The 20510-nt window shown below is 41.1% G+C and overlaps 1 protein-coding gene across 14 annotated transcripts in view; it reads left to right on the top strand.

Moving 5' to 3' along the window:
* Positions 1-20510, top strand: part of plch2a (phospholipase C, eta 2a) — a 215287-nt gene that overhangs the window by 119190 nt on the left and 75587 nt on the right. For 3 of the 14 annotated variants that reach the window (XM_032519825.1, XM_032519820.1, XM_032519818.1), the window contains exon 1: positions 18651-19653. The exons of 4 other annotated variants lie outside the window; for them this stretch is intronic. In XM_032519825.1, coding sequence (XP_032375716.1) covers positions 19389-19653 — 265 coding nt within the window. In that variant the 5' untranslated portion in view covers positions 18651-19388. Of the gene's footprint in view, positions 1-18649; positions 19654-20510 lie in introns of those variants that run through there. 7 more of the 14 variants (XM_032519821.1, XM_032519824.1, XM_032519822.1 and 4 more) reach the window with 4 other exon arrangements.

Here is a 20510-nt window from a genome sequence, read left to right as displayed (position 1 = left end):
TGACCCAGAGAGATTAGATTAGAACGAGAAGGAATACAAAGGGCCAAAAGGAACAACGAGCGCTCGGGATTAGAAAGGAAGCTGCTGTTTACGGTGTGGAAAGAGTGTCAATATTGGGAGGATTACAAGATGGCAAACAGCCCTCGTTCAGGTACCACTTGAGAGCTTCTTTGTGAGCAGGATTCGTTTGAAGACTGAAACAGTGACGGCATCAGTGGTTTGTTCATAACGGGATTCATGAAGTTGTGATTTCTGCCTCAGGTCTGTCTGGAGCGAAGGTTGCTGGTTGCATTGCTGGCTCCATCTCGGTCCACATGTATCAGACACAGCTACATTTCCAACATGGTTTACGGTTATTTAACCAACATTATTCACATTTAACAAGCATAAATACTGTGGGTGGGAAAAATGTATTCAAGTGTGTATCGTGCTTTTTAATGACGATTTAAAAAAATCGATTACTTTTGATATATATTTGCGAGTTTCTCGTGCCTTTACGATAATTTCTCTACTGTGCCACAGAAAGTTGCGTGCTTATGAATTGTTATCCTATTTTTACAAAAAAACAGTGTCAAGATTCAGACTTTAATCTCAGAACTCTGACTTTAAACTCAGAATTCTGACTTTAAATTCAGAATTCTGACATTTAATCTTAGAATTCGGACTTTAAACTCAGAATTCTGACATTTAATGTTAGAACTCTGACTTTAAACTCAGAATTCTGACATTTAATCTTAGAATTCGGACTTTAAATTCAGAATTCTGACATTTAATCTTAGAATTCGGACTTTAAACTCAGAATTCTGACTTTAAATTCAGAATTCTGACATTTAATCTTAGAATTCGGACTTTAAACTCAGAATTCTGACATTTAATGTTAGAACTCTGACTTTAAACTCAGAATTCTGACATTTAATGTTAGAACTCTGACTTTAAACTCAGAATTCTGACATTTAATCTTAGAATTCGGACTTTAAATTCAGAATTCTGACATTTAATCTTAGAATTCGGACTTTAAACTCAGAATTCTGACTTTAAATTCAGAATTCTGACATTTAATCTTAGAATTCGGACTTTAAACTCAGAATTCTGACATTTAATGTTAGAACTCTGACTTTAAACTCAGAATTCTGACATTTAATCTTAGAATTCGGACTTTAAACTCAGAATTCTGACTTTAAACTCAGAATTCTGACATTTAATCTTAGAACTCTGACTTTAAACTCAGAATTCGGACTTTAATCTCAGAATTCAGACTTTAAACTCAGAATTCTGACTTTAAATTCAGAATTCTGACATTTAATCTTAGAATTCGGACTTTAATCTCAGAATTCGGACTTTAATCTCAGAATTCTTTCTTTATTCCCAGAATTCAGAGATTAAATTCAGAACTCAAATACATTTTTCACCAGTGGCCCTAATCCTCTTCAGTAGAGACACACAATGTTTGACAAAACCTGCAAAATGTCATTTCAGATATTCATCTACTATTGTAATCATATACCTAAGACTTTGGCAAAGTCATTTCAAGCCCCGAAACAATTCGTACAACACATCATAATTTAAGGTCAGTTTTCAAAAAAGAGATTTGAAAGAACTTTTCACTATGCGGAAAGCTGAGTTTGTTCTGTACATTTTTACATGAAACACACAGGGATCGGTTATATGTTATACGCAAATACCCTAAAACGGTAAATAGATTCAAGACGACTTGTGAAAATGTCCTTAGACCTCAGAGGGTTAAACCACTTTCCTCAAAAAAACCTCAGAGGAATTATTTCAAATTAAAGTTTTCACCATCACAGTGGCGTATCATTTCTACTCAACCCCGTAGCGTTGCCTCAGCCGTGCAGCTGCTCTACTGCAGGAAGCCTGCGAATGCCGCTGAGCCACCCCAGCAGGCACCAAGCGGAGTAATTAGAGATTTTGAAAAGGCAGCATACGGATAATGCATTTCAGACTCTTCATCTGGAACACGCTCCTTCAGCCTTCGGCCCTACACATTATATTGTATTATGCAATATTGCAAGTTAATTAATTTCTTTGTGTGTTACGTGCTGAAGGTGCACAAACAGCTACAAGCTTTGTCCCTCATGCCATCAGACTGCACATTTCCTCACTCGGGGGGGGGGGGGGGGGGGGGCAGAGAGGACAGTTGTACATACCCACACACACACACCTGTACTCACATAAATACCTGGACACTGACACTTTTCTGTATAGCCAAAGGTTTTAATTGTTGTTATTATTACTGTTATTACTGTTATCGTTATACCCTCGTCCTCTTTTTCTCTATATATTGTATTCTTCTCGCCAATAACGGATGCTGGAAAGTTAAACTTCCTTGCGGGAGTCATCCCAAAAGGATCAATAAAGAGTCTACAAATACATCTTTCATACATTCAGAATCACGTCTTGCGATGCCAAAGCTATGATCAGCTGCTGTTTAACAGCTGTGAGTCCAGTCCGTCCTCACCCACAAAACCACCATAAGGGTTGATTACGCAAGCAGCTCATAATTACTTTTTTTGGGGGTAGCTCACCGGGTAGGGGGTGTGTACCATAAATGCTCAGTCCTAACTGCACCGGTCAGGGTTCGAGTCCGGTCCTGTGCCCCTTTGCTGCATGTCTTTCTCTATCCTCTCTGTTTCTGTACGTACTGTACGTGGCGTTTCGGAAGTCTTTGGAAATCCACCTTTAACGCCGTTGAGTTTCGTGGATGTGTTGGTGCGTCCGATAATGTGCTGAGGCTCTAGTCTTGGTTATTTGTGCAGGGGAATCATAACCACTGGTTATTGGTTTGTCATGCTCGTAGATTTAATGAGCGTTGCACTGATAGTTCTCGGAGAGCACCTCATCTGGCTGATAAGGAGGCTTCGTAAGTGCTGCCCACGCTCTCTTAAACTGGAGCGGCACTTCAGCATGAGGGGGAACGAGAGCTTCTTCTCCCTGTGTGTGGGAAATTCAGTATTGTGTTTCGAGGGCGTCTCAAATTATTTAAAATAGGTATTTGTGCATGAAGAGCAGGAGTATTAGAGCGTGTACACTCTTGAGCTGTGTGTGTGTGTGTGTGTGTGTGTGTGTGTGTGTGTGTGTGTGTGTGTGGTGTGTGTGTGTTGTGGTGTGTGTGTGTGTGAGAGAGAGAAGCAGCAACTGTGATTTTCCGTGTCTCTTTATAGATGCAGCGGCAGCAGCAACAAAGAGGTGTCAAATAGTGGGTGTGCTCTTTTCTGATTTCTTGAGGAAAACAATTCCCAACCTCCACTTCCAAACATCATGAGGCCCCTATGAAAAAGCTAATGTCAAAACATTTATTTTGCCATTAGTGGGGGTTGGGGCGGGGGGGGGGGGGGGGGGGGGGGGGTTGGGCGGGGGGGGGCTGCCTCCAATGCTTAAAGGCAACAGAAAGCAACGCCCGTGGTAAAGAACTGCACATTGATTGATGCATTTGTGAATTGAAATTGCCAAGGCACGTCATTAGCCCTGCGAGGGTATGAAAGCTATCAGAACACAGGGACGCTTCTCACAGATGACTGACTGTCTCCCAGAGCCTCACACACACACACACACACACACACACACACACACACACACACACACACACACACACAGTGGCTCTGCATCTCTTCTGTCTTGGATACTTCCGTATAGTTATTGCACTTCCGTGTGTGGGAGCTGTGACTTTCCAATGAGCTGTGCACTGTTCAGGAACAAGCTGAAGTGAACCTTTTTGATTACTACTGCCTTCCATACACTAGAAGACTCTGAAAGACTGACGCTATCTCACATCTAAAGACAACATAGATATATAAAGACTGTCTAATGTGACTGAGTTTTTAGCCACGGACTATAAGATTTGGCAAAACAAATTGTTTTGAAAATTTAATCAGGCTAGTTAACTACCGCCAAGGTGCTACTTTAAGGGGAAGTTTTCAGATTTCCTATACTGCCGTACATGTAGATCAGGAGTGTTAAACTCCTTTCATCTATCTATCTATCTATCTATCTATCTATCTATCTATCTATCTATTATCTATCTATCTATCTATCTATCTATCTATCTATCTATCTATCTATCTATCTATCTATGTGTGGGGGTGGAGCCCTGGGGAAGACCTTGGAGACTTGGCACAGCATTGCTGAGTCCTTAAGGTCAATGCTGTAGCCTTTTGTTTGTGTGTGTGATTGGTCCCTTGTGTCTGTCTGTGTGTGTGTGTGTGTGTGTGTGTGTGTGTCTGTTTCTGCACGTGTTGTTTTGTCTTCCTCCCTCCCGTTTTTCCTCTCGGTGTTGTTGTGGCCCTGGAACTCGTTCCTATGTCCCAGTGTGTTGTTTTCTTAATATTGATGCAGTATTACCACGTAAAATATTGTAAGATGTATGGATCCCCCCCCCCCAACCCTATTTGACTATTAGTCTTTATACATCTGTATACCCTGAAATCGCCTGATAATCTTTAGATGAAGTCATTCCATCATTACAAGACATGTACAGTATGCAATAGAAATATACCTGTAGGTCCCCTGATTACGTCTTTGGGCTTTTAGCTGATGCTGTTATTGATTTCAGTCCTTGGGTTATGTCTTTTGGCCTTTAGACTTCCACATGACAGTTAATAGGCCTGATGTTGCAGATCTGAGGCGTCGTGATAAGTGAGCCGTCTAAAGCTGAATGAAGTGGGATGCAAAAGGGGAATAGAAGTATGTTCATATTTATGATAATGCGTCCCCTGTGGTCTCTACCCACTCAGACAGCAAGAAACAAGAACAGCAACACAAGAGGAGCATGCTCCGACTTGCTAACAGCAGCTCTTCTGACTTCATGCATGCTTTAAATTATGAACACTAGCTATGAATACCAACTTTTGCCTTCTAATGGCGTTTTCCCCATTACATGGTACCTGCTCGACTTGACTCTACTCGCCTTTTTTGGTTTTTGGTAAGTCCCTGGTACTGGCCAACAGGTACTTTTTTGAGGCGATACCAAAAGGTGACGTGAAAACCTGCAGACTGCTGATTGGTCAGAGAGAATCCCCACTAATCATTGCGTCATCATGGCTAGCGACAGACGGGGGGGGGGGGGGGGGTCAGAACAAACTCGTCAACTTTAAATAGTGTAGCCAGCGGTGTCTTTTTTGCTGCTTTCAGCTTCTTCAGGAACTGAATATGTCTTCAGTCACATGCCGAGAATCAAAGACAACACACCTTTCTGTGTGTGTGTGTCACGTTAGGATTTAGCAGTTGCCTGTGGCGTCGCTATGGCGACCAGCCACGCTCGCCTCACACATGAGGCGACACAAATTCTGCAATGGAAAATGGTTCGAGTCCAAGACCAGGACTAGTCGAGTCCAAGACAAGACCGAGTCCGGGACAGAATAAAGGTCTTATGCATGACAGCGTCAAGACAATCGTTTTGGGTTTCACTTTCCCTCCAATATTACTATCAACATAATAAAGACACCTGGACTCGGTCCAGACCAGAAGCCATATTGGGCAAGACCAGTGGCCGAGACAGAGACAAGTCCGAGTCTAAATTCTAGCAAGTCTGAGACAAGTCCAAGACCATAGAAAAACGTTCTTGAGTCCGGATTCGAGTCCAAGACCGGTCTTGAGTCTTGGGACCCTCTGCTGGGTCCGGTTCTTAGACATCGGGGATCAGGTCAGCTGCTGAGCAGGTTTTGGCTTCACACAGAGACTCTTCTTCACTGCTTGGATGTGTTTTGCTGTGTGACGATGATAAATGATTCCTCAGCAGACAAAGTGAGCCTCTTGCCTCGGGAATGTTTAGTTTATCGCTCTTTTTTTTTCTCTTCACAGCGAAAATAATAATAATACTTCACCTGCATTACAGGAAATAATGATAACATCCAAATGTATCAGGTTGTTTGGCCTTGTCTGGAAGTGATTATGTGACACCAACCCACGGCCCTTATTGAGTCAGGTGCTATTGGAATTAATATTAATACAAAGGCGGACCAGAAATCATCTAGCTGACACAAGGTTTAGTTTTCACTTTATCGTTAAGCATCGACCACGGGCCATTATTTAAAGCTTTAGTGCGTAACTTTTGGATATTAATGAACATCTCTTAAATTTAATCCATTGCCAAATGAGTTGCTATAAAGCTAATTTAGACCATCAGCTCCACACAACTCTCTCTGTTTTTTTCAGTATGGATATGTTCAGGAGATTGGGTCGTCCGGTAAGATAATTACCTCCTACGTGTTTTTTTTTAATCCTTTGTGTCCTCCTTGGCTACTAGCAGCTGTGTGTCAAAGAGGTGGGGGCGGTACGCTATCACGGAGGGCTTGCGTCATGTGGACGCGCTGACGGTTTTGATGTCATTACTTAGAATTCCTCATGACGGAGACAGAAACTGTGCACTGTAGCTTTAAGTTTGTATCCAAACCCAAATGGTGCTTCCACACCTCAGCTGTTGTGGGTCTGTGGGGTTGCTCTCGTGAATCCTCGGCCACATCTCCTCGATGATCCCTCCTCGGTGCTCGGTCCTCGGCCTTCGGGGCAGAAATCAGAGCTTTGAGACGGCATTCACCGAGGAGGGACAGAACAAGGTTGATGCAGATTTATCCATGTGTGTTGAAGGAGCAGATCAGACAATTAATGTCAGCATGAGAAGACAACACTGCGTTCGGATCAAATGCTTAGGGAAGTGCACAATGAGTCTGGGTTCAACAAATTAGGAGTCAAGGATTGGTTTGCAAGCAAAAAAAGTTAAAAACTGTAGCCAAGACAGACATTTGTGAAGCCATAAAACATGAATGCACTGTTACTTAGTCCATTTCTCTTTGGTGTGTCCTCGTAATGACACACCAAAGAGACAGTGAGCCGCCTCTGGGCATCAGCCATGTTTTATGGGCTTGCAATAAAAAGCTGAATGGAGCCTGACAGCACCGTCAGTGAATGCTCTGCCTTTCTTTCTGAGGACAACGCAATGATTTATTCAGTGTGTTGTGGACTACAGATACAACTGTTTAATCACTTCCAGCTCATTTGATCACAGCGATGACAGGTTTTGCAGGCATGAGCTGGAAGGAAAGGCTCTAAGAATGACAGTGAGAGGGAGGTACTGTACATCAGAAAGCCGATGGAAACAGAAGGAAAATCTGCTGTGTTGTTTATGCCGATATCTCTTCCCTCTCTTGTTCCTCACCTGCTTCCTCCCTTCTCAGCTCTGTCCGCCAGCCGGAGAAAGTGATCTCTGGCTTTTCACAAAGCCTCCCCTGAGCAGTTTGATAGATCTTTTAAATCCTCTCCTCTTTGATAACCCTGCAGCTCGGAGCTTCATCACCTGCTGGAGGCTCCTCTCAGACAATGTACAGACAAGAGATAGTGCCATACCATTATTCCTTCCCTATACTGATACCTGACCTTGCATATTGGCCAAGACAAAGTACTGGTCCGATACCAGCGTGTTAAAAAATACAACAATTGTAATATGTTTTAGCTATGGCTTGGGTGTACACTCTTTGTGACCATAGACCATAGACACTAGACCTCGTTGATTTCAACAGAGACCAGTGAAGGTTATAAGAAGCTCTTTTCGGGTGATGGCTGAGCGTTACTAGGCAGTCTCCACCTGAGCTAGAAGACGTAGATGTGACGTGAGCAACCTGTCTGAAAGTTGTAAGTCTTCTGGTAGCTGTGCAAGAGAAATCTCAATCATTCTCAATCAGCAGTGATGGAGAGCGTAGGTAAACTGTGTGTTAGGAGATAACATAGACACAGGCTGATTACTGCTAACTAACATGATAGTTAACATTAGTAGTAAACCTAAAATGCTAATGTCTAAACTGTCTGTGAGCTTCTCCTGTACTATACAGTAATTCCTCTACTGTGCAACAGCAAGTCGCGTGGTTATGACGCAATCATTAGCCTATTTTAACAAAAACGTCTGCTATGGAGCCATAACGTGAGCTACAAGGTAACGGAGCCTTTTATACACTGTCGTGTTTCTTTAGAAATAAACAACGGACAAAAAGAGTCTTTAGTCCGACAAAGTGACGTCAAAATGAATGGCAGTCAATGGGATGCTAATACGGGTGAGTAGTAACATCAAAATGGCGCCATAGCAGCTACGCTTAGTGGAGGCTGACTTATGCCCTTTGGTCATGATGGAAAAATAACATAAATAAACTACTTTAAAGTAGATTCCCCCCCCCCCTCCCTCCCCTGTCCTGTCCATTTAAAGCCATAAAAACACAGAAATAATCTTAAACTCAACTCAAACTCAACAATTGACTGCATGACTTTCCTCACTGATTTTTTGAGGCCTTTAATTGATAGGATAGTTAGAAGATAACAAAGGGGAGGGGGGGGGGGCATGTAGGGTCAGATTTAAACCAGCTAGAGGTCACCCCACACTGTTTGATTTTATTTAGTTATCAGAAATCAGAAATACTTTATTAATCCGCGAAGGGAAATTCTGTGTTGCAGTTGCACAAATTGTATGAATATCAGAGTAGAAATATAAATAAAGAAATATAAGGAGATATGTACGGTATTTACGTAGTTAAAGGAATGGTATGATACGGTATTTGCAAAACTAAGGAGTTGTAATGGTGAACAGCAACATTGATAATAATAATAATAATAACAATAATAATAATAATTATGGCGGCAGTAGAGTTCTGCGCACATTTCAAGCCAGTGTTATTGCAAATAATCCATTATTTATTTCAGTAATATTGCTATTCCCTTTAAATGTAAGAAACCATTCACTGTGTATTAGAGCAGTATTGATGAGTGATGAGTCATGTTAATATGATGTCTAGAGGCACTCTAGGTTGGAACAACAGTCTGGGAGCCATGGGGATAAGGTGCTTTGTTTGTGCCTTTGTGGTGTGTGTGTGTGTGTGTGTGCGTGTGTGTGTGTGTGTGTGGGTGTGGGTGTGTGTGTGTATACACTCAGCAGCAAAGGCATTTTCCAGATTGACAACAGGTTTTCAAAGAGAAACCATCCTTCATAAACCATCCATGCATGAGCGTGTGCAGGGCATTGTGTGTTTGCGTGCACACACAAAGGTTTTAAGGGATTTTGCAGCAGCTAATCTTCTTTATCGACTCCACACTAACACACACACACACTCGCACACACACACACACACACACACACACACACACACGGCGATGGTTGTCGAGCCCCTGCAGAGCTAATCAGCAGGCCTCAGCTTCCTTTGGGCCACTATGCCATCTGGCAGCTTCAGACACACCGGGGTCCTGCTCTTTCATCCAGCGGGACCGAGTCAGCTGAGCCAACAGACTCAAATTGTCCCCAGTCCCAGTCCCAGTCGCAGTCGCAGTCGCAGTCGCAGTCCCTCAGTACACATGTAGCAATGCAGGAACTACTTCTCCGTACATAGCCTTCATTTAGTGTTGCTTCTTGCTCACAAATGCAGGATTTTTCTCGCTGATTGTGAAAAATGTCCTTATTAATGCTCATGAGACAATGTCATTTGAATAATGGCCATGTATCAACATATATATTGCTGGTCCTATGTTTATAAATCTAATATATGACCAAATATGAACACATAGGAATTGGGCATATGCTGTATTTTCTTTTACGCATATGGAAAAAACAGTATCTCGATCAAATATCTGTTTTTTACATATTCAACATAAACTAAACTACATGCCAATACAGAGCAGAACTATTTGCATTGTTCATATATGATGTTTATAGGCACACATGCATTTCTTCCTAATATATGTTAAATACACATAAAGATGAATTTGACATGCTTTTACTAGTTCAAATTTCATTATGAAGATAGATAGATAGATAGATAGATAGATAGATAGATAGATAGATAGATAGATAGATAGATAGACATAACTCAATAGGTACTGTATGTGCATGTCATACATAGGTACATTGTATGTGAGATTTTCTGTATAGGAAGATAATATATTTGCTTGGCCATCTCTTTTCTATTCTCTTTCTTCTTCTCTAAATATATGGAGAATATGTTTTTTCTTCATTTAAATCTGGCAGAGAGGATGTGAAGTGAAGGAGGAGACAAGGCAGAGCTTCTCTCTCCTTTCTTGTTAAAGTGTGGGCAGCAGAAGAAGAAGTGTCCCCTTTTGTTTTTGTATAATGCACATTGGCTTTAAGAAGACCTAATCCATACTGAGGGAATGTGGGTGGAGTGTACACCCTAACACACACACACACATATATGCACGTGTGAATATGCTGTAATTTTGAACATATGAAACGGCTAATAATTTGAAGCCATGTGAGTATGATAATTTGGCCAATCTGGAGTGTGAATGCTTTTATCATTCGATTATTTCTGGTTTCCAGAGGATGATACCCGATGGCGTTGATCTCCTCCCTGCATTTCCTCTCTCGCTGTCTTCCATCTTCTATCACTGTCATCCCTTTCATGCTCGGAAACTGAGATTTATTGCAAAGCTGATTTCAAAATGAAACTGAAACACCTGCAACCCTTGTAAGACATATTTTACATTGCCAATATTGTGTGTGTCACATTATAAAAATGGTGAATGGTGCACACTGTGCATGAACTTTAAACAGAGAGTGACTGCTGAATCATTCCATGCAACAAGCAGTAATAATGCTAAATGCACACGGGCATTATAAACTCTGCAGACAGAGCAAGTCTGGACTTAATATGTTCTGCGCCCATGCAGAGGTTGATGTAATATCACGATCCTGTTATTTATAGCTGGCAAGAGGGAGCTGATCGCTCTCTTTCTCTCTCTCACTCTCACTCTCACACACACACACACACACATACAAAACAAACTTCTCCTGCTATGCTTCTATTTCTCTTTTTGCTCGGGGAACTTTTGAGACTGAGCATATTTGCTTTTGGAGCTAAATCTCATCTGACTCCTGGTGCATCATCCGGGCTGGCCTTCACCTTGAATTGGAATCTCAGTGTGAAGTGAGGCTCTCGCCTGGTTCCACCCCTTCATAATCATCCCTCACAGCCCCTGTTAAGGATGTGACTGTGCTACATCGCTTTGGATCCAAAGACGTAACCCCTGCAGACGCTCTTCCATTGTTACATTTCATTATTTCTTCTACCTGCTGGTTTTGATGCAGACTCTCCATCTACCAGGAGGGATTTCATAAGTGTTTTACCCTGCAGAATCCCAAATATCAGACCAAGTGATGGAGGGAAAGCAGATCATTGCAGAGGTATTAAGTGATGCATCGTTAAGTAGATTTTCCTGTATTCTCTAGTCCCTGCGGCTACTTAACGAGGTAGCATTTCCATAATTCGCATGAAACAAACCATGTTTTCATTGCCATTATGTCCTTAATCCTCCTGTCACACATTAGCCTTCCTATTTTGAACCCCGGCTCAGGCAACACTAGTGAATAGATCAGTTCCTTTGTCTGCTTTTGAATTCATTTATTTATGGAAAACCTCACTATAATGTTCTTGCACCTTTAAAGCACCTTTAACCCTTGTGTTTTCTGAGCTTTTTATTTAAAATCAACTTTTTTTTCAACGTTGTGGTCATCTTTTTTGACACTTCTGTCACTTTTCACCAACGTTTTTCGTCACTTCTTACCGATGTTTGTCACATTTTTCCTGTGCTTTTTTTGAATTTCTCCCCCCCCCCCCCCCCCTCCCCCCCCCCCCTCCGTTTTGAAGCCAATTCTGACATTTCACTATTTTTCAACATTCTTTTATCATTTCATTTTCCATTTGCCATAAAATTGAAAAAAAACCACTCAAATTCAATGAAAGTACTGAACTGACCTTTTGTTTTACTTGTGAAGAGTAATGGTTATTTACTTTTTTGACAATTTGGTTAAAAAAACAAAACTAATTTCTGATATAGAAACCGTTTAAATATAGGTCAACTTTGACCCGAGGACCCTTGTGTTTCCTCCCGTCAAAATTGAAAAATAACACTTTTATTGAGGCTTTTTATCAATGTTTTTAACTTTTTCTTACTTTTTTGTCCTTTTTTCAATGTTTGCCACTTTTTTTTACGTTTTCAACACTACGTAAAACTAACTTATTATTTTTAGTTTACAGTTATTTTGGAATTTATGGTTAATTAACCTCACTTTTAGGAAATTATACCTAATGTTTGCGTTAGAAAAGCAAAAATTAGGAATTATTTAGACTAAAATTAAAGGAATGGATGTTGATGGATAATCACAGACTGGAATATGTCAACTTTTACTCAATACTATTTCAACAACACTTCAATTTGTTTTCTCCAAATGCTATAACATTGAATAAGACACCCCAAAATTAATGAAAGTAGAGATTTGTACTTGCCAAAGAGCGTTGTGTGGAATCAATCATGTTATTTTGGGGAATTAAAAAGAACATTGATATAGGACAACGGGTCAATTTGACCCGAGGACAACATGAGGGTTAAGGGAAACATCTTGTACATCTTGAAGTAGGAGTTGCATTCATTTCTTGGAGTTGTTGAAGCCGTTCAGCACCACGGACAGAGCACTTCCACTCAGCCTAAAGCAGACGCTAACACACAGCAACAGGTTTCTTTCTGTAAGGGAATAGCAAGTAGGCGACAAAATCCTGAGCTGAGATGCCTGAACCCCTCAGGTTTCCACTGTACTTCCACTTCAACAGTTATCAGACTGGGGGTGGATCACCAATGCGTCCCCTTTAATGGCCAAGAGCCTATGCCCCCTCACTGACTGAATGAGATCTTTCTCTTTATTTCGGACAAGCTAAACTATGAACAAAATGAACATGAACCCAACAGAAGTAAAAAAGGAAAAAAATATTGACGAAATAAAACATTCATAATATCACAAAACCCATTTGGAAAGGAATAAGCGATATGCTTTTCAAGTATTCCCCAGTCTTCACCATAAAAATAAATCACTATCAATGAAATAAACCAAATAGACCTCTCCTAATAATACAAAAACACCACTCTAATTCACGTCCTACGTTATCAAGCCAACAAGAAAAAAAAAGAAAAAAAAGCACTCACCATTAAATTAGTGAGGTCTTCACTCCCCTTCTGCACTTCTATACTTTTCAAAATATATCCTTTATACCTTTTTTGAAACATTATACTTCCACTTTGTTTTATGCAAATGTCCAGACCTATGACACAAATTTGAAATACAGTTTGGGAGTTTGGTCTGAGCGTACTGCTGTTTCAAATTGAATCCCCATTTAAGTCATAAATAAACAGTTGTTGTATGTTTCCAGTTGATTGCATGACTGCAGAAGCAGTTTCTTACTTTCACAAACCTAACCCAATGTAAGGGGACGTTTGTGCGGCTAAAATTAACCACATGGGCATTGGCCTACTTTCTACTGGCCTACTTATACCCAATGATCTTATAGTCTTCTTTGCTGTGTGGGGTTATAACTTGGTAATTTTTCTCAAGGTCCAGTGATGTTGCGGGTCTCTGGTGAGGTTCACCAGTTCAAATTGTGAGAAGCCTGGCTGCTGTGTTACGGACTAGCTGAAGGCGGGAGAGGGATTTGTGGTTGATGCCACGCGAGAAAATGTATTTAGGTCAAAGTCTATTTCTATAGCACATTTACAAACAGTCACTACTGCCCCAAAGTGCTGTACAAATATAGATAACAACATAAAATAAAAGCACAACAAGTAACCGAAAAAAACGGCAATTTAGCCGAGTGGAAGTATGTAAATAGAAAATAAAAGTGGCCCTAAAATAGAACCCTGCGGTACACCACTGGCTATTTGAGTTGTACAAGAAGAGTAGTTGCATATGGTTACTGGACAGGGGATGTTAAAAAGGTAAAAAATAGGGGTTTAATGGGCAAAGTTACAATCTAAAAGGAAAAACAAATTTGACCACTGACCTTTTCCTCAGCATTTCGCCACTAACATGTAAGTCATGGCAGTGGAAAAGGTTTTGAACGAGCATTTAGACTATGTTGGGATATAAAATCACTGTTGAACGAGTGAATAAAATATAGCAACAGTAATCTTGATTGTTGACCTCATGACCTCATTTTATCTCAAATCTTCTTGACAGTAGCCCTGGGACATCAACATTACATTCATGCATTCATTTTTAAATATCAAATATGACAACATAACCCATGAGTCTTAAATTGCAGATGTGCTGTCAGGGTGTACAATGAGATGCAGTTCATAAAATGCCAACATGATGCAGGATGCAACATGTTGTTCTTTGGTAAAATGTCAAGAATCTTTTGTTTTCTGCATAGAATGCTGAATAAATATTTATGATTTTATTATTTGATCTATTACTTTAAGCATAAAGAGATACATACATACCCAAAGCCAGTTTTGTATTGATAATAGGCGATTTTAACAGTATTTTCAGTAGTTTTCAACTGTTTTGTCGCAGATGTCACATTTCCTATATTCCAAAGTGAGCCCGAATGCGGCACGGGTGTGTGCACGTGAGTGAACTACTTGAATAATGAGATGCAGCAAAATGACTCCTTGAGACTTAACTTATTTCCGACGTGCAGATATTAATGAACACGATGTAAGACTCCACTTTGACCGTTTAATTTTAATGTTTTTTATTACACTTATAGCCTATGTTGTTATTGTAGCTGTGGTTTTTCAGCGGTTTTAATGAGAGTCGGGAGAGTTGAGCTGTTGTGCCACAGATTGCGAGTTTCTACGACTCAGCTCATCTATATCTTAATGACAAGTCGTTGAAAAGTCATATTTATGCCACTTGTTCCAATTTGCGAAAACAACACTGTAAACCCAACTTAGTGTTTAAAACCAACGTTTCAAAATGTTGACCTGGCAACAATGTGAAAAAAGCCGAACCCCGGGGCCATGGTGATCCAGCTAACTCTTTCTCTGTGATGTTAACGCTTTGTCTCTTGGTTCGTTGTGATCTGTACATTGCTGCAAATGACAAACCTCCTTGAAGAATCCTGTCAGTTTTATGTTCCCTTGCTTATTTTCTTATACGTCTGAGAGTAAATGACTTTAGGAAACTGAATTTGGACTGAAATGATGCTCCAAATAATTCGGCACTGAAAACCTCCATCAAGCAGCGTTTTGTCAATCATGTTCCTCACTTAGTTCTAGGTCTTATTGTGGAATATTGCTCGTTAGCATACGTGTTAACGACGAGCTATTAAATCTGATGACTGTGTGTAAAAGCTTTACCGAATTTGAGCGAGCACCCCGACAATTCAATTATTGCCTTCAGTAAATGGATACACAGCAGTGGTGACAAGCAAGGCAAATTGGTGTAATGGATGCATGGGGGCAGAGCAGAGGCGGGTTTGCTGACACAGACGGGGCCCGAGCGGCTCCAGTTTGGATCACGCCACATTATTCTAGGTCAGGCACTTAATTATAGATAACTCCGTGGGAAGGTAATTCCGGATTTAATTCTTTTGCTGGCAACAACATCCCATTATTGGAAGTTCTTTAAGCTTCATCACTGGGCTGATCACGTTGTGTTTCACGGTGATCTGAGACTAGAGTTGCAGGCAACTTTTAGGAGCATTGATGTGGCAGGTTGAAATAAAAATACTGTAGAATAAGTGATTTTTGGTGGCCCCTTTTATTTGTATTAGATTAGATTCAACTTTATTGTCATTACACAGGTACAAGGCAACGAAATGCAGTTTGGGTCTGACCAGAAGTGCAATAGCAGCAGGTGCAGGATATACACTGGTTCCATAAGTGCAGGACATGGATATGTACTGAATAAATATAGAAATTAATACTATTATAAACAGAATTTTACAGATAGATTGGTCCTATGAATATAATATAGAGATAACTGGGATTGTCAACAAGATTTACAGGTGAATATGTACTAAATATAATATACAGGTGGATATTAATATAAATATACTGTATATACAGATGGCTATTAATATAAACAGAATTTTTACAGATATATATATATATATATATATATATATATATATAATAAGTTAGGCTACATGTGGTTATTGATGAATCTGTTTGCTCACATAGGCCAACCTGTGGTGTATGGAAGTCAGTGGTTGCCAATATTAAAATGAAATAATCATCTTATAATTGTCTATGCACGTAACGCTCCATTGATAAATAATTAGCTTTGATTTGGTATACTCCTAAACACAACACTATCACAGGAAAAAATGAAATTGGATGAGAAGTACAGGTCTAATTTTCATTTTCAAATTGGCCGGCGGAGTGTAACGTACACTTGAAAATCAAATGACAAAATGGACTTATCTTTTTTGAATTATGTCCTGGTTTAAATTGATGAAATGGAAATAGGCTTTCTTGTGGTCATTTCCGTAATTGTCCATTTCTCTCATACCGAGCCTAGCCAGGAGTTATTATAAATTGTCAAAACCCCCCCCCCCCCCCCCCCCCCCCCCACACACACTTATTTGTATTTCAACTGTCCAACGCCAGCAAATTGCCCCTCTTCCTCTAATACATTAGGGCTTGCACTGAATTTGTAACATTTAAAGATGTTTTGTGTTGGCTTCAGCCTTCCCTGTCTAACAATGTTCATGTTTTACCAGCCTTCAACAACTCCTAAATTTCCAGTGTTGGACATGTTGGACACGTTGGACATGGTGCTGCAGACTCTGTGTTTCCCTCCACCTTGCATGAAGCTGGTTACAGGGGACGGTCACACTGTAGTCTCATTTCACAGAGATGATACGGTTTCTGTAGAGCAGAAATTCCCCTGATTGTGATCGTGCATGTGCAGCCTACCCTGGTTTCAGCTGCTGCCTTGCTTTTAACTCTGGGATTATCCCTGAACGCATCTCTTTCGTCATTTGGCTCCCTCAAAACCACAGTTAGAGAAGAGTACTAGAACATTGTACTCAAGTTATTTGTGTAAAGATTATTATTTGGGTATTATAGGCTTTATTATATAGGACATATGAAGAAAGTGGAGAGAGAGGCGGAAGGACATGCAGAAAAAGGCCACATTTGAACCTGAGGCCGCTGCGACAAGGACTGAGTCTTTGTTTATGGGGCGCACGCTCTGCCAGGTGAGCTATCCAGGCATCCCACTTTAAATACATTTTAAGCAGGGCTGCACATTATGAGGAAAATATGCGATAACGTTGTTGAAACAGATATTAGTGCTTTGCTGTCTAAAGACAAATTAAGTTATAAGGTTATGTTCTACGGCTGAATTTTCAGGACTTTTTATGTTGTGTTATTGTCCACTTTGTCAGCTCTGGAAGAGGCACTGTTCCATATTCAGTACCTGGCACCAGGTTGTCAAGCAGAGATCCAGGTCCTGAGGCCTGACACTGTTTGGCACCGCTCGACGTGCTCAGTAAGCTTGAAACGTGACATGGTTACATTTCTTTGGAGTCGGCGTTGTGACGGAGTTTTAGCAGCCGGAACAACTTTGGTGAACGAAGTGAAGCTTTATGAAAACAGGCGTGGTATAATGGTATCGACCTTTGAGCACACAGCAAACTACTAAAGACTTCTCTCTTTGCTCAAGTCTGTGTGGTTAAAGGATTTACATGCACACTGAGAGAATGAACTATGGTTTTCAATCTCTATTGATGATGCAGAGAATCAGTCAGGCAGCCAGAGATCTAGAGCAAGTGCAAGGTAAGGTTAGGTATCGCTCTGATATCAGTGCTAAAACATTGCCTGAATCTTTACTTAGAAAATAACAAGGGCTCAAAACAGAGACAGTTGGTGACATTAAAGAATGACTTGTCTATTGCTAAGGCCATATCATCAAATTGAAATGATTTTTTTGAAAATGTATTAACAATTTCATCAGTCAAATGCTGTCGAACGACAAAAAGAAGAATCACTAAATGGCAGAAGGGTACTTTACAACAACATTGAATGCACCATGAGCTCACAAGTTGCAATTGAATGCATGGTGCGGTGCCATCGGGGTTTTTTTCTCCAACAAGTCAGACTCCAGCAGTGTCCGTGGCGTCTCAGAGTTCAGCCGGTCTCCTCTGTGTCTTCAGCTGCAGACTGTTGTATGTCCCGGTGTTGGAATCCATTTGGAGTGAAATACAGCCACCGTATAGCACCCAGCATTCAACCGTGTTCAAGTGTGTAACATTAACGGTAGCCGGATGTTACATGCTGCCAAGTGTAATGTTAACTAGGGGTGGGGTAATAATAGTGGCATAGCATCACGATATTTTTAGTGGGAATACTGTATCGATACACAAGCGCCAAGTATTTATCTTTTATTATATATGTGTGGGTCAGCTTGTCTGCTTGACAATCCCATTTTGCAAAAATAACATTGAAGTGAGATGAACAAACAGAGAATTGTTTATTTTTAGATAAAACAGATGTTGACGTCATTTGAATTTGTAAAAAAACTTTGAAGTTGGAAAAAAGGTTATAAATTGTAATATATTGCAGAATATTGCAATATGTTTGAAATAGCAATGATATCGTATCGTGGCATAAGTATTGTGATAATACCGTGTCGGGAGGTGTCACGTCTTGTCACGTCTGTTTCGGACCACCAGAGGGCAGCACAGGCAGTTATTTGCACCGCAATCAGGGACAAAACCTGCGTTGTCAGGCGGTCTGGTAGATGCCGGCCGTTTCTGGTACTCAACCCTAGTGCAGGGCAATTGATTAAAGGATCGTCTCATGTGGAGCTCGGGTGCACAGTTGGGGAAACATTAGAGCTCAGTCTGTACAGAGCCCTCAGAGGAAACTCCTTGTGACATCCAACTGACTCTTCAACCAGCCCTGGAGCATAAAAGAAGCTTCATCTTTATTAGGCCTTCATCGTGTCCTGTCTTTCTCCCTCCTGGTCTTTGTCTGCGGGTCATTGCATTTCACTCCACACATTTAGCAAATCTCCTAGACCAGGATTACTGCTTCCTAGGGATTTAGGATTTCTGTCAGCCCAACACATGTTGCACAGTTACCGAGTGGTGCGCTGCCATGTCTTTCCTGCTTTCCATCGACGCAGCCACGTTCTCTCTTTCATAAGAAGCCAGCACTACTGATGAATGCTGGCTGAGGGAAGAAATGAAGAAATAATGGCACAGCATGAAGACAAATTGTAGCTTGGAAAACATACCGCTGCATCTTTTTGGTCCTTGAGATGGAAGAATATTGAAGGGCTGGCGGTGCAATAAGCAGGTTTGCTGGGCCAATGACATTACACGATTATTGACCACCTGTTGATACCATTCAGTGACTGGGGGGAATTCTTCTGTTGGCTTTTTTCGGTGGATTTTGTTTGTATGGAAAGGAAACTTCCAGCTATTGGTGATACTATATGTGAGTTTTTTTAAGACCTAAAACAACACAGGTTATAGAACATTACCCAAAAAGAGCATTTAGCTAGAAGCTACATTTTACACATTTTTCTCAAGGGAAATCTTCGTCCAAAGGTCCCCTTGTTTTTTTTTTTGGCAGAAACTTGTAATCTCGAGTAGGAAATGAACACATCCAAGAGGAGCAGCTTTTTCCCCATCGGCCCGGTGTCTTCTGCCCTGATGTGCTCCACTGCCACGGCCGCTACCGGAGACAAGCCCGGACCTCGAGCTAAAGGGGCTTTCTCCTCAGAGGGGGGCATGGACAAGCAGAAGGAGGGGGCTCAGTGCAAGAGCCAGCAGCAGGTCTCTCTGTCCCACCTAGTGGACGAGTTCTTCTGGATAGGCAGCGCCATTGTGGCGTTCTCCAAATGGAGGCTCGGCTACGCGGGTAAGCTTTGTCAGACACACTGAGTAGAGCTACACCGGTTGGAGATCAGAAATCTCAGCCTTGAGATGAACAGTATCATCATCTCCAAACCAACATGTCTTGCAGTAACGATACACACCAAGTCCGGGATGCATTTTTACTTTGCGGTCTGCTTTGTTGTCATTTTGCGCTAAAAAATCGATCCAGCATAGTTTCGCAATATTTGTAAAACTGTATCAATACACAGTCGCCAAGTAAGGATCATGATGATATCGTATCGGGGGGCGTGTGGTGATTCCCACCCCTAGTTGCCAGAACTATCTCCAAAGCCCTGTGGAGTAAGGTCTGGCTACAGCACAGATACATTCCACATTGTATCCATGACACTAACTCTCTTTATGGCAATTGTACTTTGTGGTGGAATTTGCACATCATAAGGTGACTGAAAACTGTAAAAAAAAAAAAAACATTAAGAGTTGCATTGCCATGTTAAAGGACGTGTGTGTGTGTGTGGTGTGTGTGTGTGTGTGTGTGTGTGTGTGTGTGTGTGTGTGTGAGTGACATATGGCCTGCAGACAATCCCTCTGGGCTTAACCTGGTCCCCTGACCGTAGGTCGGCCCATGTTGTGACAGTGGCAGCAGGACAGCTGCCAGGTTGACACCCCCTCATTGTAGACTACAGAACTAGAGATGGTCTGAGATCAGTTTTTGCTTCCCGATACCAATTCCGATAACTGAACATGCATGTTGACCGATACCGAGTACTGATCCGACACCAGTGTGTCATATATTTGAATATTATAACAGCTGTACACTACTATCTCTGTATGGATGTGATATGATTTCAAATTGACCCGTTTTCAGTTAATTTTTGGCTG

The sequence above is a fragment of the Etheostoma spectabile genome, chromosome 7 (assembly GCF_008692095.1).
Source record: "Etheostoma spectabile isolate EspeVRDwgs_2016 chromosome 7, UIUC_Espe_1.0, whole genome shotgun sequence".
NCBI classification, from domain to species: Eukaryota; Metazoa; Chordata; class Actinopteri; order Perciformes; family Percidae; genus Etheostoma; species Etheostoma spectabile.
The sequence above is the reverse complement of the archived record's forward strand: the minus strand, read 5'-3'. Positions and strand labels throughout refer to the sequence as shown.